At 44.2% G+C, this 23,819-nt stretch overlaps 1 protein-coding gene across 1 annotated transcript in view; it reads right to left on the reverse strand.

Moving 5' to 3' along the window:
• Positions 1-14,401, reverse strand: part of GABRG3 (gamma-aminobutyric acid type A receptor subunit gamma3) — a 521,745-nt gene extending 507,344 nt beyond the window's left edge. Inside the window, exons 1-2 of the mRNA XM_054009150.1 lie at positions 13,845-14,401; positions 9,082-9,230 (exon numbers count right to left, since the gene is read on the reverse strand). Of these exons, the coding sequence (XP_053865125.1) occupies positions 9,082-9,230; positions 13,845-13,897 (202 nt within the window). The 5' untranslated portion in view covers positions 13,898-14,401. The remainder of the gene's footprint in view (positions 1-9,081; positions 9,231-13,844) is intronic.
• Between the last annotated feature and the right edge of the window lie 9,418 nt (positions 14,402-23,819).

Genomic DNA, 23,819 nt, shown 5'->3' on the forward strand with positions numbered 1-23,819 from the left:
GTGTGTAAAATATGTAATTCATTTTCCTTGAATTACGTTTTTTTAAAGAGAGGGAAACATTGAGGGGAAAAAATCCATTCAGGATCTTCATTCATACTTCAACATAACAGAAAAATTACATACCCGGTTTACAGCCCAGACTGAGTCTGGAATGGGCAATCTTGCTCACTGATGTGATGAGTGGATATGTTCTCATTTCCACTTCAGAGTGGAGGGATTCAAGCCCTTTAGCTCTTCTAAGAAGGGTTTATCCCTGGACAGCAGCCATGCAGAAGGCTCCAGTCCTGGAAATTCTTACTTAAGAGCTATCTCTTATTATTTATGTATTTATTTTGCATGTGGTTACATTTACTCACGTGGGCAGCTCAACTGACTTGAGGAACGTTAAGCATGAGCACAAATGTTTGCTGGCTTAAGACATAAGATTCTCATCCTGCAATTGACGGCATGTGCACAGACAATTGTGCCTGCACAGTGGCCCACTGAAGTCCATTGGGTTTTATGAAGGTTGTAGGCTACCAGTTATAGGGGTGAGACCTACATTTGTAAGAAGCTTTGTTGATAGAAATGATTGGCCCATATGTAGAATAAATTGAGTGTATGAGCATTAAAGAGCTAATAATGGTGTTCAAGATTTTTTTCTGATCTGAGTTCAGGGAGCTTGTGTGGTATCATAGAAACCCAGAATGGTGTTATAGACTTGCTCTTCACAGGTGTAAATGCTTGGGGGTTTTATCATAGATCTCCTCTCACTCCATTCCTATTGACCATTTCCCCATCTCTCTGCAAGCTGTTTCCCAGACAGGGTTCCCCTCTGCCCCAAAGAAGATTCAAACAGACCACAAAAAATTTGAACATTCTCATAATTTGTGGGTGTGATATCATCGGTCCTCTGTGGTTTCTGTTTCATCTATGAATTCAAAGATTTTTGCTGCACACAGTAGCAGTACACTTAACACTCCTACCGATGTTATTGCTCTCCCAGGAGTTGAGTGAAATCTCCTTAAAGCTGGTGGATGAAACAGCCACCCTTCTTCTATGCAAAATATACAAAACCATTAAGTTCATTTATGGAATGAGAGAACTGAAACAATAAGAACTACTCCCCAAACTACAGGCCACGTCTGAGCTATGTGGGGAGAGGGGTTTCACTGTGGGCAGAATGGGTATTGGTTTTGGTGGAGCTGTGTGTGAGAAGAGAAGCACCAGAGAAGTTAACAGAGAAGCAGCAGAAAGCCAAGGAGACAGCAGGACAACCACTGGGAGTGTAGGCCTGAGAAAAACCCTAGTGAGGGAGCCCTTTTGGGGTAGAGTGCCGGTCTGAAAGAGGCTTGGAATTATGAGCAAAGAGACTATCTCCTGATGTTTGATTCCTGCTTTGTTCAATGTACATTCTTTGTAAATAAACAGGGTTGTATCAAAGAAATACCTGACTCCAGCATCAACTTCTCCTCCTAAGAGAAACAACCTGTAGGACCCCATATATTGGTTAACTGCTCGAGTCAAGAGAGGTAATATTATTTTTCAGGTTATAGAAATATCAGGTACTCGAGATGACATAAAAGTAATCATGAGAAACCTGTGTGCTCATCAGCAATGGTGAAGTAGTAGACTTGAAAAGAACCACACACAACTCTTATAAATGTACAGTAGCCTCACGTGAGGGGGAAGAATGGAAGGTGCATAGGCCCTCATGAGGGTCCAGCTGCATAGCCCTGGCAGGTAGCACTAGATAGTCATTACTGCAGTGTTAGAAATGGATGGGAGGCTAAGGGCTCTGGAGAGAGGAAAGAGAGATCTCATAGCAAGAGGCTCAATTTGCTTTTGTAAGCCACAAGTCTGGGTGTGTCAGGGACCTTCCTGTGGGCCAATGTTAAAAACATACCTAGTTTGACGGCATGTTACTGTCAAATGTTATGGAACAACTCTTTGTCTTACTTGTTGTTGTAAATTTGGAGAGGTGATGCGATGCTCCTCCTCCTACCCTCCTTTCTCACTTCTAGGTGCTCTCTCTACTATGTTCACTTCCGCCTGCCCCTGTCCCCCTCACACCATTCTCCATCTCCTCTCTTTCTTGCTACATCCACAGTTTCTCTTTTTTTGTCCTTACCTTCTTTCTTTTGTCCTGTCACATCCCTTTCCTCTCTTTGATGCTCCCTCTTATCTCTTATTTTCATCCTTCCTTTGCCCCTCATTCTCTCCTCCTGCCCACATAGACTTCCTGTGTGGGGGAGGAGCATTATGTGCCCCACTGCATACTGAGCAAGTCCTACCATATATGTGAAGTTTCTCCCTTATATGACTTTCACCAACCATAAAAGAAACAGACAACATGTTATCTTCTAGATATAAAACTACATCAGAGAACACAATGACTCTCCCTGTAAGGTGTCACAAATTGTATTTCTGAAGCAATGATGCCTCCTCTGATCTCTGCAGGTGTGTCCAAGATGAACTATGTTACATGTAAAAATGAGATTTAAACAATATAATAAAACAAACTTCATTTTTCCAGACACTTCTAAAAATTGAAAACCAGTCATGGACTAAACTGGACATAAGATGGTTGGGAAATAAAGAGACATTAAAATAAACTAATTTAAAAGGGCATATATTTTGTCATGTGCTACTGTGTTTTTTTGGTGTTTAAAAAATGTTAGCTATATTAGTAGGCAAGTTAGTATTGTTTGATGAAAAACCTCTATGGGAATGACAAAATGTGACCAGTTAATGGGGGATAAGTGAGGTTTGGGCTGTCTGGATTTCAGGCTGCATTATTGTAAATCACTCAGTAGCCTATTGCTTTGTCAGTTATTTCACTTGTCGTTAGATAAGTAAATATGAAGTTAGGTCTTAGGGCCAATATTTGTACTCATACTAAATGTCAGAGCTTAATCCTGTGTGTTGGGAAAATCCTGTTCCTCTGGTGAGGGCTGACCTTACTCCATAGCCAGATATGCACTTGGGCTAGAGTCACAAAGGGGATTTAGGTGTTGCAATGCTCATCGTGGCAATGCCTAACTCCTAGGTGCCCTGATGCATGGAATTAACAGGCCTGAGTTAGACACAGGCTCCCTATGCGTTGTCTGGGGAGAGTGAGATGCTAAGAAAGGGATGTCAAAAAGCTGAGCAGGGAGCCACCTAAGCTAGCCAGGAATGAAATGCTAAGGAAGGGGTGGGGCTAAGGACCCAGATCCCCCAAGGGTCTTAGGGAACTAACCAACAGGCCAGAAGGAGATACCTGTCTCTGATCAGGATTCACAGATGTGAACCCCCTCCTGGAGTTAGGCACCTGAGCCAAATCAGCCCTTTCTAGGGAAGAGAACCACTCCCCATTATAACCAATAGCGCCGTGACGAGGGCACTGGGATGTGTCAAGTATCAGAGGGGTAACCGTGTTAGTCTGAATCTGTAAAAAGCAACAGAGGGTCCTGTGGCACCTTTAAGACTAACAGAAGTATTGGGAGCATAAGCTTTCGTGGGTAAGAACCTCACTTCTTCAGATGCAAGTCTAAGAACCTCACTTCTTCAGATGCAAGTCTTGCATCTGAAGAAGTGAGGTTCTTACCCACGAAAGCTTATGCTCCCAATACTTCTGTTAGTCTTAAAGGTGCCACAGGACCCTCTGTTGCTTTTTACTGGGATGTGTGTGAATCAGCATCACCCCCGCCCCCTGCATTAATGAACAGAGAGAGTGGAACAGCTTCAAGAGTCGGGGCTGGGAGCTCCCCTGACTATACCTTAGCCTGGTGGTTAGGGCACCTGCCTGGGAGATGGAGGGTTCACATGAGGCAGTTTGAACTTGATCTTTCACATTCCAGGTAAGTGCCCTGACTATTGGGTATAATGGGGCACACACGTGCCAGCCAGCCCCCAAACTTCTCATCCCCCATCATCCTTTGCGTGGATTAGGCATGCTCAGAGTCTGCCTACTGGCTCAAGCCCTGCAAGCAAGGTAGATGCGGAAATGCCTAGTTGACAATCCTAGCAGGACTTAGGCATGAACAGGGGTGCCAAGCAACTCAGCAGCCTCAGGATTTAGTTGGTTTTATGCATGCCTAATGGCAGAAATCAGCTTGCTGGCTTCAGTGAATTCTTTTTTAGAAGCCCAGCTCTCCCCACACAATGCCTGGGGAGCCTGGCTGCCCAGGTTCTGGGAATTCTTGGACTGGGAATTCCACTAGGCAGTAGGGCACCGAGGGGTGAAGTATTGCAGCGTAGGTCCCTTTGTGACTCGAGCCATTAGGGCTTGATGCAAAGCCCACTGCAGTAAATGGGAGGCTTTGCTTTGACTTCAGTGGGATTTGGATCAGGCCCTTCAGTATCTGGCTGTGGGAGAGGCTTCAGAGCATGCTGGAGGTGCTTTCCAGGTAAGAGCCAATGCATCCTGCTCCTTGAGTTTGGTACTGTTTGCACCAATCACTTGCCCCAGAGCAGGTATTGTTAGTCCCATGACTATGGCTAGTAGTAAGTGTGTGGCCCAGATGCTAGACATTTTTATCAGTTCTCTGCTATAAACTGTTAATTTAGGATGTGTTCTTTTTTTCTATTCAGGAAATAATTATTACTCTGTGACATAATGGGAAAACTGCCAAATACAACAGTTAAAACCCAAATCTTTGGAAGCTGTGATGCTTAGGGAGGGAAAACTTCTCCCAAGCGTGCAGCCATAGGAGACTAGGGTCAGATGTACCACTAGTACAATACTGCTTTGATTATAAAGTCCCAAGAGGTACCTTTGACTTAAATACCTCCTTTAAAGGCATCAGAGAGGTGATGCCCTGTAGCACCTCTGCCTAATGCTTGAGTCAGACACTTCCTCACATCCAGTGCCTGCAGATTTGTTGTCATGTCTCACAGCTCTGAGGGTGGGTTTGGAAAGATAGTGACTGCCATATTTTCCAGTAGCGTGAGCCTCCTGTGCATTTAGATCCCCTGCAGGGTGTTATTCCTGGCTGGGATGGGATGTGACTGAAATATATCATGTGGGCCCTCAGATCTCATGGGCAGACTATAAGACCATAGATCATTTCACTGCATGAGCTTTATGCTGTGCCAATCACACACACATACCCCTTTTTCCACTCACAATCCTCTTCTCCCTCTGCTTTTGGAATGAGAATTTCAAATATGGGTGCCCACATTTAGGTGCCAAAGTCCACCTACATAGGACCCTAAAGACATGGTCTGAATTTCGAAAGTGCCAAACAACCAGCAGCTCACATTAACTTCCCTGGGAGCTGCCAGGTGTTTAGTACTTTTGACAATCAGGCCACCTATTTAAGAGCCTAGTTTTAGGCTTCCATTATCAAAAATCTTGGCCTCCGTGTAAAGAACTGGAATAACCAAGTGCATAGCAAAGTTGCATAGAATGGTGAGTAGCCACTGCTCCATTAAATATAGGAAATGTTGAATAAATGAAAAGCCCCTGATGAGTAGTCTGTTGTACCCCAGGACAGATTTAACTCTGTGTCTATCATCAGTTTAACTTCTGCTTGGATACTAAACATTGTATTCGACCCAGTGGTATATTCAATATCTTATGTAACTCCAATTTTTTCTTAATATTCCAAACTGTGTGCTTTCTCTTTTACGCCCCAGGATGTCTAATGCATTTCCCCCCCTGATCCTTTTATGAGACAGATACCACAGTTAAGGTAGGAGGATTAATATACTACATTAATCTATCTCAAGCAATACATTTATATCTCTGGAAGCTCTTAAGAGAAAATTTAGCTTAGCTCTTTTCCTTAGTTCACATACTTTGACATTAGGAGCTTTGTATGCTCCGGCTTTGTAAAGCCACCTATGACTGTGCTCTATGGAAATGAAGGGGTGATATTGCAGTAAGGGCCTGGGATGCAGGAGGCTTGGGTTCACTATCTGATCCTCCCTCAGGCTTCTTGTTTGACCTTGGGCAGGTGCCTCATCTGTAAAATAGCAATCTTACTTCCCTTCATCACAGGGGTGTTGTGGGGGTAAGTTAATTAATGGTCGGGGAGTGCTTTGTTGTAGGACTGAAATTATGGGAACCCTATACATAAACTTCATTGACAGAATCCAGAACTGTAAATGCTTTATCCCGTGCTGTGTAATGCAACTACTTTAACGAAAACAAGATTTGTGACTGTTTAGGAGGAAAGATAATGGGAATTATTTGGGCACTAAATGACCTTTTCAATGCTGGAGAAAATATATGACCACTACTAATCTTATGGAAGCTCACTCCCCGATTCTGAATTATTATCTCGCCCCCTAGAAGCATACCTAATTTATCCTATTCATTCAGGTCTGTGTGGGAGAGATGATTTATCTCCAAAGTTAGTGATCTGAGGACAGGTTGTACCAAGCAAACTGAAATATCAGTCCCAACATTTCTTGCAGATGTTACTGATGGCTGGGAACCTTGTTCCTGCTGCAACTCGGAAGAACGTGATTCCATCGGGTATTAAAAATTTGCTGAAACCAGTCTAGCAAATTAGGGAGATGGAAAGATTAACTGTTGCTGTACAGGAAAAGCACAAACTTCAGTTATGCTCTTTTCCAGCATGATGGAAATATCATTGTAATTGCTAATTAAAGAACCCTATGTAGAGATGTTTAGTATAGGACAGATTTATTAGAATCGTACTACTGCCTAGCTGGTTGGCACTTGTTATAACAATAAGGATTGACCAGAACAGAGAACTTCTAGAGGGTACATTAAATACACTTGCTGTCACCGCATTTCTGTTCTGTCTGTACTCAGGGCTAGGGATTATCTCCCTGATCTCTCTGTAAAAATCTATCAGTAGCAGAGCATGCACAGTTGGGCATTTTAGGTTAATTCCCTCACCTTTTTTTTTTTTTTTTTGTTCCTTTACCTATACATGAAGTGAGGGAAATGAAAAAGCTAAATTGACTCTTTATTTCTCTCTCTCAAAGGTTATGACCAAAGTGTGCATAACCACAAGGGATAGTAAAATGGAAGCTAGAACTACATAGATATTGTTATGGAAGAAAAAAATCTTGCTGTATGAGCAAGTGAGTCAAAAGAATTGATTATAGAAAGATATCTGTTTGGTTCTTATCTAATCCAATTCCTATCATATATCCATATTGCCACTAGACTCCCACATTCCATCTGATCACCCGGGAGACATTTCCCCTGGTTTCTGATTGGAAGATTTAGGAAACCCCCCACAAGTTGCCCTTCATCTTCTGAGAGGCAAGTCCAGCCCCCTCCTTCTGAGCTGCAGGAGGCCCCTTGGCAAGGGAACTTATGTAGTTATACAGCACTGTTGGAAGGGGGCCGGATATGAGTCCACTGGGCTTCTGTTGCTGTTTTTGTTGGTTTTGTGGACTGTTATTTTAATCATTCGTCAGGAGGCACAGAGAGCTTTTTTGTCTTGTGTACTCAAATGGAAATAAATATATTCCTGACTCTGCCAATGACCAATCATATAATCCTGGACAAGCCATTTAATATTTCTGTCCGCCAAATTGCCCCTCTGTAAAACAGCTCTAAACATGTTGAGCATCCTCCTAAGGGTGCTGTGAGAATTGGTATTTGTAAATTGCTATAAAATGCTAGGATTGAATACCTACTCTGATAAACCCAGGCCAGTTGGGTACAACAAAGTAGTCTTATTGATAGCCAGGAAGTGGCTCCCTGCACTGCCAAAGGACCTCCCCGCAGCCTAAGGGGAAGATCCACAGGACCTGGATAACGAAGTAATTCTGGGGGACAACAAATGAAATAACAGAGACAGGAGTGTGGTCAAAGGGCTAAACATAGGAAACTTAATGGGGACACCGAGCAGAGAACCCCGGACAGCGCCCACTGCTCCTCGAAGGTGTCAAGGGAGTCAGCGGACGCCGCCCAGAGGAACTCTGCCCGGATGCGTGAATGGACTGAGGAGCGGAAATAGGCCCCACAGTCGCAGGAACTCCCGTCAGCGAACCTCCTCTCCCTGGTTTTGTAAATGGCCAGTTTGGCCAGGGCCAAGAGGAGGTTGACAAGGAGGTCCCGCGACTTTGTGGGGTCTCGGATGGGGAGTGCATAGATGCGTAGATGAACAGATGAGGGGAAAAATGCAACCAAAAATGTAATAATATATCCAAGAGGAGCCGGAATAGGGGCTGCAACCTGGCACACTCTAGGTAAATGTGTGCCATGGTCTCCCTCACGCCACAGAAGGGGCAGTACAACAAAGTAGTAGAAGGCAGATATACTGGCCACTGGATTAACAGTTTTCTGTTCCCTGACTGACCGGAGCAGGGGCTGCTCCAGGCTAATGAGAACACCTGACTCCAATTAACCTGCAAAGAGTCAGGTGAGGCCATTAAGGTAATGTGAACACCTGACTCTAATTAAGGCCCTATAAAAGGGCTCACTCCAGTCAGGCTGAAGAGAGCCAAGGAGCCAGAGGAGCGGAAGTGTGGCTGAAGGGCTGGTTAATGAAGACACTCTCAAGCCATTGGTAAGAGAGCCCTAAGGTAAGGGTGAAGAAGAGAGAAATGGGAGAGCTGTGGGGAAGTGGCCCAGGGAAATGTAGCAACTCTGGCAGTGAAAGGTTGGCTGCCAACAGCTGCTCCCATTAGATTCCCTGGGGCAGAAACCAGGGTAAAGGGCGGGCCTCGGTTCCCCCCAACCTGCCACTACAGAAACATCTCCTGGGAGGGGAAGACAGGCCCCTGTCAGGACAAGAGGCTAAACTGTTCTGAAATAAGCCCCTAGGGACAACAGAGACTCTGGGAGTTCTCTCACCAACCTCCTTGCTGGCTTATGATAAAAAGGGCTCAGTAGACTGTAACCCTGGCCCTAGAGAGAGAAGGGCTACATGGAGGGTTGCAGTGAGCCACTGAGGCTAGCATAAACTGCCTAGAAGTGCAGGACCCACGGGGACATGGTTGGAACTCTGCCACACTACATTAGAACTGAGCCTGAACCAAAAGCCTGGACCTGAACATTCCTGAACTTTGTCAAAGTTTGGATCCGGATCTTAACTTTGCAAATCAAGCCCTTTGTTAATAGAAACACAAAATATTTCTATCTAGACAATGGTGTATCTTTTCCACAGAAAGAAAAAGAGGACTCACTTCCAATGTCTGGTCGTAGCTTTTTGTCGTATTCCCTCAGCAACTTGTTTAATATGAGAGTCGCATCTGTGTCTTGCGTTTTTGGAGCTAATACCCATTTCTGGTTGCCTGTTACATCTTCATATTCATCCTCTTCAACCTTTCTGGAACTGCAATAAAAAAAATCAAATGTTATGTTACGTAACTAAAATCTGAATTTACATTGACTAAATCTCAACAGGCACTTCAATAGGTCTGAGTTCTTTATTCTCTCTCAGCTATCTAGTTTTAGAACTATTTTATTAAAGGAGGTATTTATTGCCAGAAGTAAAAGAGTCTGTGTAGGGGGCACTAACTGAAAATAATTATATAATCCATCTCACACCACTGATTTCTCACTGGAACTTCAATCTGTGGATTAATGCAGGGAACAGACTAGATCACTTTTTTGAAAAATCAACAGATTAACTGATAGGTAACTGATAACTCACTGGTGACTGGGTAACTGGTAACAGAATTCTATGGTGGGTGAACATCCTGCAGTATTATACTGACTCCTTCAACACAACTGATTCATCTCTTGTACAGCAGGCTAATAAGAATATTAAAAATTCAGCTCTTTTAATACTTCCTGATCGTTTCATCCTATTAATAAATTATTACACTCTCAATGTTTTTTGAATTTCAGAACTTAATGCAGTACATGGGTTAGAATTAAGTACATGCTTCTTGAATGTAATATGAATTATCACAATACATAAATATGTTGCATAAGTCTGTTTGAATCTCAGAGTCTAAGCCATTCTGTTTTTATAGTTCTGTATTTTGGGCATTTCAGGAGCTAAGATTCTTCTTTCTACAAGAGGTAGATTATCTTTGTTATGTGAATAAGGCATTAAAACAAGTTGACAACTAATAATTGTCCAGAAACTTTAGCTAGTGCTATAGGTGCTGGAACTAAGAGTGTGGGGGGTGCAGCTGCACCCCCTGGCTTTAAGTGGTTTCCATTATATACCGAGTTTACAGTTTGGTTTAATGGCTCTCAGTACCCCTGCTATAAAAATTATTCCAGCACACCTAGCTAGCATAGAATGTGGCTGAACATACATGCTGTTTTCACACATGGGAATCCATTTTCATCTGTCCTACCAGTTGCTTTCTGAGTGCAATGCAAAATATTGACTTCAATCTCTGAAGTCTTTTATGGTTTGGGTTTCAATATCTTAGAGACCACATCTGCTTTATCCATCACATTTGAGAACATCTGGACACAGACTGTCATGGGAGTTGCATATATGCAGTTGGAAGAAGGATGATCTCAGTGGTGGAACCTTGGGCCTGATTCTCCATAGCCTTCTACATTGCCTATGCCATTCTGATTGGGTGTAATTTTACACCCATTTTGCAAAGTGTGAAGAACAACACAAGGTGCAAAGCAGTGGCGAATCAGATGCATAGGCCATATCTACACTAGAGATTTCCCCAAACTAGAGCTATCTATAAAGCTGCATCAGTGCAAGCCCCATATATAGACAAGGCCATAAACTCTTAAACTTGCTTTCTCCCCTTCCTTCAGTACCAATTTGTTGATCTTCTGGGGCACATTGCAAGTCTTAACTCTTTGCTCAGGCTTTTTATGAAAGGATGAGCAAAGAGTTAAGACTTGCAATGTGCCCCAGAAGATTTATTTGTATTTCTTCTTTGGTGGGTTCAGGAGTACTTTGGGAGGGGTGTGTATTATGACATTGGATTATTATTATTTTTATAATGCTTTTAAAAGTCTAGATTGTCTGTCTGTGATGGGCACTATGTATAAATAGAAAAATATCCACAATTATCATAGTGAATAAAGATTTTATTCAGGGGACCATTCTCTGAACCCTTCAAAGAATATACCATATGTGTAAAGGGTTGCGGTTTTTTGGGGGTGGGAGGTGGGGGAGAGGATGCAGTTTTTTCCCTGTTCATATGAAGCCTATATAGAATTATTTCTAAATGGAGCCACTGGGAATTCTATGTGTGGAAGACTTGTAGGATGAAGCCTGAAAGATATATAACTAAATTGGGAGGGGGAGAGGGAAGCATTTTAAATAATGAAACTTTATTTTCTGGGGCACGAGCTATAACTTTCAGCTCCTCTTGCTCATTGGTATCTCTCAATCTAAGATTTTTTTTCTTTGAGACTCCTGATAAGCCAAATATTTGTAATACAACATTTTCAGAATCATTCTCAATCATGCACTATTTTTAGATATGCATTTCTTGTGTCCAACAATTAATGATCTGCGTTGTTGGACGAACTATGAATGAAAACCAGGCATTTGGACAAATTCTGACCTGCGCTGTATCCTTACAACCTGATTCCTTCAGTGGAGTTGCATGGGTGTAAATGAGGGCCGTGTTCATTCTAGCACGTTGATTTTGTATAGTGGTTCACAATTTAGATATTAGCTTCTTTAAACTCATAATCAACAATAATATAACACTTGCCAGATTTTTTTAAATCTTCTTCCTCCAGTAAATTGTTTCCCAGAAAGCTACATACTGGAGGTTTGTGTTTGCATCTAGATGCTTGATTGCAACTGGGGGTTGGGAGAGGTAACTAAAATATTCAGAGTAATGTGCTAACTACAGTGATGTGCATTATATATATATATTTATATTTACAGGCACTTTTATTACCTTTATTTATGTGCTTCTAACCCAATAGGCTCCTATAAGCATTTAGAATGCATTGTCATCACTAAACTGCTTAGTCCCCACTCCCAGGAGCTGACAACCATATTCCAAGACTTTTCAACAGCCACAGAGAAAGAGGGGCTGTTTTTTAGGTATGTTGTAAAATGGAAAGCAGGGCTGTCTCCCCTCCAAATCCTTATTATGTAACACTAGCTTTATTATTATTATTATGAGAGGGAAACAAAACCGTGGTGCACCCCCAAAAACACAACAGAGAAGGAAGCTTGAAATGCTGTAGGAAGGTGTTTTCTTTAACGGGGAAAAGTTGTCTGCAGCCTCAGTTTCTAAATCTTGCCATCTGCTCTGAAGAGCTGATATTTAATAAACAATGAGGTAACCATGGGCTTGTGGGGGATGGAGGAAAAAATGTGTCTGCGGGAAATGAGTACCAGACAGTGAGGTGAGCTGAGAAGGGGTCTGAGACGCACTCTCTCCCCAGGGTTTGGTTTACAAAGAAAAATCTGAATGTCCACGTAATCAGGAATTCAGCATTTCAGTTTGTGTGTGTGCGTGGGAAAGACAGCGAGCAAGTTAACTCTCAATGTGGCTGCGCCTTTATACTTCAGTGTGCTGTGTTCAGGGGAGATGCCGGTGGCAGTATTCCCAGCAACTGTTCCATAGGAGACATAATGGTCTTACAGAAAGTTAGCCAGTGAGAAATACTGGGCTGGACTTTGGAGTTTAAACTAAGAGTATTCGCTGTGCAGATTGCACACCAGACCTGCCGTGTAAATGACAGGGTATTTACCCCAGCTCTCCTCATTAGAGTTTCCTGAAGAGTTCTTCGTCAGTTTTTCTCCTCCTAGGTCTCAGTCTTTGGTTTCTGTTGTAAGAGATGGCCAATCACCTAGGTTTTCAAGTGTTGCATTAAGTATTTTATATTAATAATAATCGGCCACTCCCAGGATCAAGCCCTTAGTGACAGAAACTCCCTCGTGGTTAAATGCCCTGAACTTTCCTTGAAAAGCCCGATTCTGCAACACTTGCTCACCTGAGTAACTCTTACTCCTGCAGTTCTCCACTTCATTTGAATGGCACTCAGGTGAACAAGGGGTGTTCCTATGAGGAAGGGTTTGCTGGAGATCAGCTCCCAACAGGCTAAGCAGGGGCATACTTACAAACTGCACAATCTCCGGATTGCCAGGATGACATATCCATAGTGATGTTTCCACGGGGGACTGTTGTGTGGTTATTAAGGTATTATCATAACCCCTTCATACTATTATCAAGGGAAAACCTTCCCATGGATAACCTCAGAGGAGAAATGTAGGCAAAAAAAATCGCATTGATCTTGCCGAAGAAATTACCAGCGCAAGAAATTCAGAAGACCTGTTTGCATCCGTTGCAGTGATAGAACTAGTGAAGCTTGCACTAGCCTTTTGGTTACTGGCTTGGTCGTTGTCTGAGTTACCTTCTCCTGGGCAGACCTTACCTGCTTCCAGCCAGAATATCCCGTTCTTCCCTCGCCTGCTTTCCTTGGCTTTCTTGAATCCTTGAGGCAGGTACTTTGAAGACTAAACCCCTAATTGAATGATACTCCTGACCTAGCCACACGCTGCATAGTACATAAAAGACCCGCGCCATGTCTAGTAAGTGGGTACAGCTGCAGAGAGATCCCAGTTGGCAACCCTCGGGGCTCGGTTAATTCCATGACAAGCAAAGTAATGGGGAAACTTTTTGCAGAGCCAGGTGAAGCGGAGAGATTTTATCCAACTCCGTGGCAGAAGCCTAAGGATCTCAGTTTCTCGAGCCTTAAATTACAATCCGGAGCTCGGGAGTAGTACAAAAACCCGTCCGAGATAACGGCTATTGACAGTGAATGGAGGGATGGGGGGGCTGATACCAACTAGCTAGTTTAGCTACACTACAGAATACAAATATTGCAGAGGATAACGGGGGCAAGAGAAAGGGGCGGAATAGCCTCCTGTGTCTCTCGGACTAAGTATTTTCCCAACTCTGTGGGTGATATTCCGACATGAGCAACAAACATTACATGGAAGCACCTGGGAGGAAACACTGGAAGGGGCTGCAGGGCGCAGACTTACCAGGCTTGAAACACTGCCAGGAGGAAGAAAAGCACCAGCAGCTTAGCTGACATGATCTGAGCAGGTACCAGGTGCAGCAGGATGGAGTAAATGTTGCCGGACGTTCACACGAAAAATAATGAGGCGATGGGATAGCGCTTGGATCCTCTCTCTCCTGGTGTATTCCCAGCTCTAGCCCGGGGGGGAGAATATCCCCCTTGCACTGCTCCAAAACCCCAAAGCCCAAGGAGACACTCCCAGCTCCCAGTGTAAAGCCGGCTCCACGGGCGGGCAGGTGCTGGGGAGCTCCAGCGCTTCCCCTCGCTGGCAGTCACTGGGCTGGAATAAGGAAGCGGCCCCTCCTGCTTTTCAGAGGTGTATTAGCCAGGCACCTTCGGTGGGGACGGCGAGCGAGACCAGGCACCACCAGGACAGCAGGCGGGGTGGGGGGAGTAGCGCACCAGCCCCCCAGTGGAAGCCCCACTCAGCCCGGGCCCTGCCCTGCAGCCAGGCGCTCCGGCCCGAACGCACTGAGCCCCTGGGTCCCTGTCCCTGACCAACAGGTACCAGTGGGGTTGTCCGAAAGGAGCAGAGTCTGCCGGAGAGCCCTTCCCCCACCCCCTGCTCTCCCGCTTCCGTAACGATGGACAGGGGGAGAAGGGAGAGGGAACTCCCTCCCGGTGCAGTTAAATGACAGCCAGCAGCAGGCTTGGTCTCTCCCCCGGAGCCCCGGCGTGGCTGCTGGTGCTGGGCTGGCAGCGTCCCCACCGAGAGGAGCCCATTCTATTCGGTTCGCTCCTGGCGAGGAGGAGACGAGTTTTTGACAACGGGCGAGGAGGGATCCAAGCCCAGCTTGGCGAGCCGTTGCTGTGGGTTTCCTTGGACGCGCGGGGAGGTCTCTAACAGTTGCAATAATTAGAAGGATAGAAACGAGCCTGAGGCGGGGAGGTTCAGATCCCCACAGGCACAACTTGAAGTGGAGGGGAGTGTGTGTGTGCGCGGTACAGCCTGAATCTGCCCTCCTCTTTCAGACAATTCGGGGTACGGGCCAAAATAGGAACCCTTTGCTTTGCATAGTAATGCGGACACTTCTACCCCCCCCTCCCAGTCCAACCCGCACTTGGTAACTGTGGCCCCCGATGGGTTTCTATTTAGGACTGTGAACTGAGATCATTGATTTAGAGGGTGGTGGTGCATATTACAATAGGTGTACAGTAAAGAACCCAAGTCTCTGATATGTTTGCAATGGCTACGTCTAAATAATGTATTATCCACCATAGGAAATAAGTGTTGAGAAGCAAGTTTGACCCAAAGTGTTTTCAAGCCAACAAACAATAGCTTGGACCTGAACAGCCTGTGAACCTGAAGCTTGGACCTGAACACACTGCGATTAAAAAATATCGTGGACATAATTTTTGATTTACTACTTCAGGTCTGTGCACCTCTGAGGTATCAGACGAATAATACCCACGTTACTCTGGAAACAGAACAAAAGCAGTCAAAAGATTTGATTTACATTACACAAATATAGAAACAAGAAATTCTGATAAAAATACATTATATATTCATTTTGTTGTGAAAGTACATCAGGCATATTTTCTTCCTTTCCTGCCTCCAAGGCTTCTGAGTGATCATAAATGACATTAAATGAAAAAAAAAGAGTTATACATTAAATTGTAATCTTGTGCTCAGAATAACTTGTAATGTGAAGTCTAAAAAATAGTTACAGAGATAACTAGAAGGATTTACAAAAACAACAAGGAGTCTGGTGGCACCTTAAAGACTAACAGATTTATTTGGGCATAAGCTTTCGTGGGTAAAAACCTCACTTCTTCAGATGCATCTGATAGAAGGATTTATGTTCCCGGAGTTATTTATTATTGGAATGATACAGCTTAAAGGAAATCCACCATGATCCGGGCACTTAACTTCCAATGATGCACATTTCTTGGAACCTATAGTTTCATTTGTCCTATTATACATTAGTTGTTATGTGTTGACTTTATCTGATTGCATTGAATGCAAATTATTATTAATTATTAATCATCTGTTATCAAATCTGTATCTCTCTCATATCGCCAGCAGGGGAATCCAGGCTAACAGTGGAACCTCCTGTTCGTTGTAACAAGAGGATCAGAAGTTCAAAGGAAAGCTTTATTTTCATTTTCAGTTCTCTAAAATTCACCATACTGCCTATGTCATAGTGCAGGGGTTTGAAATGTTTATATCAATGAAGAGCCTCTTTTGCGATGCTTTGCTATGTTCATTTGAAAGGTTATCTGCAATTATCAACATTTTTTTTTCGGATAAATGACCATATTTCAGGTGTCTAAAACAGTTTAAGCTAGATTTATAAAGGTATGTTATTGAAGGAATTGATTTAGTACCTTTGCATAACTCATTGTTCCTGAACGGAACTATTGATATCTTAGGTCTCAGTGAAAGGTGGCTCTTCCTTCAACAATGTAGCATCTGGTATATAATATACATGCATTTGTCTTCCCAATTGGAAAGTATATTAGCTAAATTTAAAGTTCATCTTAAACTCCCACCTTAACGTTCCTAGCGATTTGGGAAGAGAGGCAAGCGGGTTATATAAACAACGGTTTTACAAATACCAGCCACACTTTTGCCAGCTCTAAGGACATAAGGAACTTGCATCGTAGCAGACTGTCCGAGGACGGCTGCTAAAGCGGACACACTGCACCAGAGCTGGATACAACATTGTGTGCAATTATTCAGAGCAGTGAAATCGGGAAAAGTTGGCGCGAGACCTTGCTAGACTGGTGTCCCAGCTGGAATAGGACAGGCGGATGTTATATCATATGTGGCTGTCTGTCCGGGGATTTCCATTTGTGTTGGGGAGTTTCGCAAGTGTTGTTTGTATGCGCATGAGCAGCCTCCGCTCGCTGTTATCCAGTCTCAGCGCCTATCCCCAAATTCAGCACCTGCGGCGTGGCCAGCTCCAGGGGAGCCGCAGCCGGTTAGTGGGCGCGGCATTTCCTGGGCCGCCTCCTGTAGGTTTGTCCAGGTCTGCGAGTGGGGAGATGGTTAACTGTACAGCTACAGAAATGCCCGGAACACTAGGAGACGATCGATACTTGCAAGTCACACAGAGCTGCAGGGTCCCACTTCCAACGCGTGCTGAAGAGTTCGTCTTTGGGAGCAGCGGATACGGAAACCCAGACTGATTTCACTCTACCCCAGGGGCGAGGGAAATGTGTCCTAGAGCTAAGTGGCTCTCTCCTGCTCACAGGCAGGAGTGTAACATCATCCCGCTGCTTCTCCTTCTTCTGGTGACAAGGAAGAGCTGCTACTTGCACGATTCTTCCTTGGCTGCAGGAGCCTCTTGCGGCTGCTCTGAGAAATACTTCTTAGCAAACACTTGGAGAGGGGCTTTGCTTTCCTTTTCCAGCTGAGCTCACTAGTAGATTCTGCTAGGGGCGAGCCACGTGAAGCACCGGTTATAGGCGATTTGCAAGCAATCCCAGGGTAACGCCGGATCCTCCAGCAGCTGTCTGAAAGGCTGCGGTTTAATAGCAGGAGGCAAGTGCTCACCAGGAAAAAAAAGTGTGGGGAGACAAGTTTTTAAAATGAGCGGTAGATGGGGAGTTTTGGTAAGGAAGCCCGTCCTGCCAGCCGCCACAGACTGAAAGCGGTTTAGCTCTTGAAGCTGAAGTGCTGATCATCTCGTCCTCAGGGGGTCCCCTCTAGAAAAACCTGTAATCAAACAAAAGGTGGTTGCTTGGTCCATAATGCACAAGTATGTCAACGGCCCACTTCATCTTGAGTGGTCCCTTCGTTTAGTTGAAGTCGTTAGCACATCTTCTATTTGTTCCACCTTGTACTTCACTGTGACCCTTTCCCAGATCTGGAGAAGAGCTCTGTGTAGCTGGGAAGCTCTTCTCTTTCACCAGCAGAAGTTGGTCCAATAAAGATATTACCTCATTCACGTTGTCTCTCTAATAGCTCAAGGGGATTTAAATAGCTGGGCGTCACCACCAAACAATGATGGAACTGGCTTCTCTGTTTTCTTTCCAGTACAGCAGAGACAGCAACTTTAATCTTATACAGAAGCGCCTCTGGTGTAATATACCTCCTATAGAAAAGGCTCCAGTGCCTGTTTCTGGGTGAAGCTTGTTCCTATAACTAGCTCAGGGCCTGATTCACCACTGCCTTGCTTCACTCCCATAACTCCATCAAAATCAATCCATGTACTGTCACCTAGAACTGGAGTTAAGCAGTCCCTTACTCCCCCCCTACCCTTTACAGCATACAAGCCAGCTAGCCTTGTCCACCCTCCCCATTCCCATCCTATTGTCTCTTCCATCCACTTCTCATGTTGTCCCAAACGAGATTCTAAACTCTTTGATGCAGAGACCCTGTCTTCAAGCATAAGTACCCTTAAAAGTTTTCTGGGCATAGCTATGGTGGTTATGGGCGTGATTTTTATCTACATAGCTATACCAGCCAAACCCCTAGTGTAAAAGCATAAAAGCACTTTTGCCTGTATAACTTGTTTTGTTCCCTGAACTAGAATAAGCTATCCAGGCAAACACATTTTTATGCTAGTATAATATGTCTACTCTAGGAGTGTTTTACTGGTTTATACCGGCAAAACCCTTCTAGTGCAGACAAGGCCTCCAGAATACAGCACAATGGAACTCAGGTCCTGATAGTGGCCTCTGGGCATTGTTACTGCAATACAAATAATAACAGTGCTGCAAATCCTAGTACATTTCTTCTGTTGCATTGAAATACACATGCATGTGGATCATTTACTGTTCCATTGCAGCAGCCTCAATGGATGCTATCAAAGAAAGCAGAAACCCTTCTAGCACACCTGTCCAACTGTACAGTGGGGGGTCTACATTGAAGAAAAATCCCTTCCTGGTATTCACAAATGATTACCTTGCAACCTGAAGCAAGAGAACTGATTGCTGTTGTTAGGCAAGCAGATAGTGCTACAAGTGTTATACGTTATCATCAAATCAGCCAGCCCTTTACAAAACCCCTCTTGTGCTGTTTAACTGAATGGCCTCCTGTGGTAATGAATTACAGAACTCAACTATAACTTCATAGTGCTGTATTACCCATCCTTCATTCTAAATCTTGTAAGCAAGAGTCCCCTTATTTCTGTAATAGAGAAAAAATAGACCTGATCCAACTGTGATCCTGCACCCCATATTCTTCTCAGTGATATGATATGAAATTATGATGTATTTTATGCAAGATAAGTCATGCGAGGTGTCATTGGAAAGGTTATGATTTGCTGAATATGATTATCCTATTTGTATGCATGTATCATTTTTGGATCTGAAGTTATGAATATTGACTATGTCTCTGCATTTCCAATGTAGTTACACCCGAGAACGCCACTAGACAAGATGCTTTCATTCTAGACAGTGGTTTGGAAACGGGCCATTAGGAAAACAATCGGCCTTAGGAGAAGCTTATCTCCCACCTGGGGAGCCTTCCTGAGAACGCTACAGACAGCCTGTGAGTAATGGCTGCTATGACTCTACAAAGACATGTGTTGTGACCACATGTCTCTAGATTCCATCTTGGAATGTCAGTGTTTTTCCACAGACAGGTCTGGGGAGCAAGCTCTGAAACAAAGGGTTCTCACCATATCTGTAAAAGCTATATAAGGTGGGGAGTGACATCATCTGGTTGTTGCCCTTGCTGTTGTCTTCATATGCAGCAGCTGGTCAAAGTGCCTGAATGTAACTGCAGGTGGGTGTGTCCCTAACTGTATCTATATTGGTGAAAATGCAGGCTAGAGAGGGCTTTGTAGCTTGTCACAGCAATACAGTGTAAAAGGGAGCCCAGGCTAGTGGGCTGGGGGGGGGGGCTCTCAGTGGTACCCCAGTTCCAGGTGGCACCCCAGAGGGAACCCATCACACCAATACCAACCACAGTTTAAGGGAGTCTCTCTGTTGCTGTCAGTGGATTTTGGATCAGGACCAAAAGAAGGAAATGAGCATTTTACTCCACCATTTATAACATTAACTATCTCAGTCTAGTTCTTGTTTGTCCTTTTGTACTGATATCCTCTTCCTCGTGCATTTAAATACACCATTTGCCTTCTCTGGACCTATTCCAGCTTTGCTATATTAAAGTGACATGACCATTATTAAAAACAACACCCCAACAAAAGGACATACTATTGTTTTATTTAATGGCATAGTATTTATATGTTCTTGTGATAAATGAAGTGGGGGAGGTAGCTTATTTTTATGGATACCCAGCCAGGCATAGCTATAAAATCCCTCTTAGTAGCTGTTCTCTAATTGCTCTACCTGTAAAGGGTTAAAAAGTCTCACTGTGATGCATAGGTAAAAGGAAGTGAGTGGGCGCCTGGCCTAAAGAGCCAATGGAACTTTTTAAAAAGCAACAGAGGGTCCTGTGGCACCTTTAAGACTAACAGAAGTATTGGGAGCATAAGCTTTTGTGGGTAAGAACCTCACTTCTTCAGATGCAAATGGAACTTTTTAAAATTGAAAAAAGACTCCCCTATTGTCTGTCTGTCTGTTGTTTTCCCGGGGAGATGTGAAGAGGACAACAGCTATGCTGTAAGAGCTTGGGCCAGTTATGAAAGATCATCAGGATCATACCTAGAAACTATTCATTTAAAACCCCAGATATGTAAGTAGATCAAGAAATGTCTAGGAAGACACAATTAGGTTTATCGCTTTTATTTCGTTATGGCTTGTGGATTCCTCTGTGCTAAACCCAGGTGCTTTTGTTTTGCTTGTAACCTTTAAGCTGGATCTCAAGAAAGCTATTCTTGGTGCTTAATTCTTGTAATTGCTCTTTTAAAATCTAGCAGTAGCCTGAATTCCCAGATGTATTTTATTTCTTTTTTTTTAGTTAATAAAATTTGCCTTTTTTAAGAACAGAATTGGATTTTTGTGTCTTAAGAGGTTTGTGCACATGTTGTTTAATTAGCTGGTGGCAACAGCTGATTTCCCTTTTTTTTTCTTCTCAGCTCTTCCCCGGAGGGGGGTGAAAGGGCTTGAGGATACCCCACAGGAAGGAATTCCCAAATGCACCTTCCTGGGTTCTCAAAGCGGTTCTGCACTTGGGTGGTGGCAACATCTACCCATCCAAGGTCAGCGAAAAGCTGTAACCTTGGGAGTTTAATACAAGCCTGGAGTGGCCAGTATTAATTTTTAGAATCCTTGTGGCCCCCCACCTTCTGCACTCGAAGTGCCAGAGTGGGGAATCAGCCTTGACAGTTCTATATAATAAATTATATCTATTTTATAATTTATCTTTAACTGCTGTTTCACACAGCGCAGAGATCTTTTACTGAGCTACCAATAAAGACGCCAAATCTTTTATCTCGGCTAATGAGGCCAAGTCTAAATATGATACATTCCCTCCCCAAAAGCCTGTTGCTGTAGCATCTCAGCACCTCACAATCTTTTAATGTCTTTACTCAGAGCATCCCTGCAAGGGAAGGGTGTGGTGTTATCCCCATTTCACAGGCGGGAACCTGAGACACAAAGAGACTTGTCCAGAGATCATAGAGCAGTGGTCCCCAAACTTTTCAGGGTCACTTCCACCCTTACTCCTGTTCTCCCGCCGGAGCTGGGGCTAGGAGTCCCAGGGGGGAAGTGGACAGGGGTAAAGGGATGAGGCTGAGGCTGGGGCTGCAGCTGGGGGCAGATCTGGAGCCAGGGCCGGGAATGGAGCCATGACCAGGGGCTGAGGCTGGGGGTGAGTCTGGGGACAGAGCTGGGAATGGAGCCACAGCCAGGGGATGGGGCCGGACTTGAGGTGGGGCTAGGACTGGGACCAGGGCCTGGCTGTGGGCAGAGCTGCAGCTGGGCTTTGCTCAGGGGTCGCAACTGGAGGTGGGGCCGAAGCAGAGCTGGGGGTGGAGCGGAGCTGGGTGGAGCTCCTGCCCCACCCATGTGGGGGTGGCCCAGGTCCTGTCACGCCCCCCCCCCAAACATTCCCCGGGTCCTCCCTAGGGAGGTGCACCCCTCAGATGAGGATCTCTGTCATAGAGGAAGTCTGGGGAAGATGAAGTAACAGAACCTTGCTCTCCTGAGCCCCAGGCTAGTGTTCTAACCACTGGACCACCCTTCCACCACAGCCCATCAACATATATGAAAAGTTTGAGCTTTTTTTTCCAAGGTGTATTATTTTAAAGTTTCCTAGGTGTAAATTTCATCTGTTATCGTTCTGTCCAATATGCCCAAATCCATGTGGAGGTTCTTGCAATTCTTCAAACTTCCACCTGACTGAAACAAATGACTTAGCAGCACCCATAAACTTTCCTAATTTTCTTTCAGTCACTAATAGATTAAACACCACTGTGGGCAGTCCCTGTTAATTTCTCTTTCCCCTACGGTGTGGTTATTAATTGGTTTTGTCCTTGTACGTATTCTTTTTTTAATGCACAAGATTTTGTCCTCAGATCCCAAGATATTTCCTCCCTCACTCCCACCAATATTCTAATATTAAACACTTCTTACCTTTCTCTGGAGGCAAATCCTCTCTAAAGCATAGAGGGGGTAGAGGAATGCAGTTCACACCCACCCGCCCACCCGTATATTTTACACATCAACCAAACTCCTAGAAACTTTATACTAAAAAGAAACCAGACAAAGGGCTCAGTCCTGCAAACACTTGATCACTTGAGCAACTATACACATGTGATTAGTTCCATCTAAGTAAAGGTGACTATTCATCTGAGGAAATGTACTCAGAGAGGTAGGTATTTGTGCTGAGTTTAAGCATGAGAACCAAAAAGTGTAAGTGATCATTCAAGAGTAATTGTAAGCAGCCCGAGCAAGGATAATTTAAAAATAATCATCTTTCACCAAAGTATCAAACTGGGCCTCTTTTTATAATGTAAGAAATAACACAGCAAAACAAAAAGACCTCTTTGGATCCCACTCACTCCTGCATAGGAATAACCCACATAAGGGAGAGGAAACATTGGAGTTGCCACTCACTGAATATCCTACTCGTTCTTCCATTCCCTTTGATCCCAGATGTAGTCGAGCAACCTCATAAAAAATTGTTGGGCACCATGAGAGAGAATGCCTGAGACCACACTGAAATGAACACAGAAGAGTAAGAATTGAGGGCACATGTCCCTTTCATTCCACCTTCCTCCTCCCCAGTGGTTGCAGCTATATGCTGAAAGAAACAGGGTACTCCTTATGTCGGGGATCCTTTAAATGCATGAAGTTTGCAGGAGCCAAGGGCCAGCCACTAAAAAACATCCTATCTTTCCAGTTAAAACACTGCAGAGCAGAATACTGAACCCTGGTCTCCTGTGTCCCAGGCTACCAGCCTAGTCACTGGACCCTCTTCCTCTCTACTGTTTTTCTGATAACTTCCACTCTATTCTTTGGCCCTGTTGGCTCTTGCTGGTTTTGAGAGAGCACAGTTCCTGTAGCGCCCCCTGGATCCTCCCTAAAGATGCAATCCTATAACATGGATGGTAGAGCAGCAAAATTTACTACACCTTTTGTTTATAATCTGCTGTTTCCTTTCAGGAGTTTCAGAGTGGTGAAATGGAGGAAAGGCAAGGAAGAAGCCAGAGAATTCCAGACACTTCTCCAACCCCTGGCCTGTTCATTACCTCTCTATGGAGTAGAAGCCTTAAAAAGGACTTGCCAAAAATTGGTAGGGAAAAGAGAAGCCTGCAGTGCAGGTTGGGCACAGCCTCCCCAACACACACATTCAGAATGGACTCAGGGCCTGATTCTGCAAACATTGACACATTATGAATAACTGTATTTACACATTCAGTAGCTCTACTGGCATCAGTGAGAGTACTCGTATGCACACCATTACTTGTGTGTGTTTGCTGGATTAGGTCCTTAGCTGGCTTAAAGCTAAACATTCAGTATGACTAAGTTTTCCCAAAATGATAAGCTAGAAATGGAGCACATTTTGCAACCAAATTTTGAATGCATTTTTTTTTTATTTAAACATTAAGATTAAATTACAAAAGCTACTGGAGCAATG

Source organism: Malaclemys terrapin, chromosome 1 (assembly GCF_027887155.1).
Source record: "Malaclemys terrapin pileata isolate rMalTer1 chromosome 1, rMalTer1.hap1, whole genome shotgun sequence".
NCBI classification, from domain to species: Eukaryota; Metazoa; Chordata; order Testudines; family Emydidae; genus Malaclemys; species Malaclemys terrapin.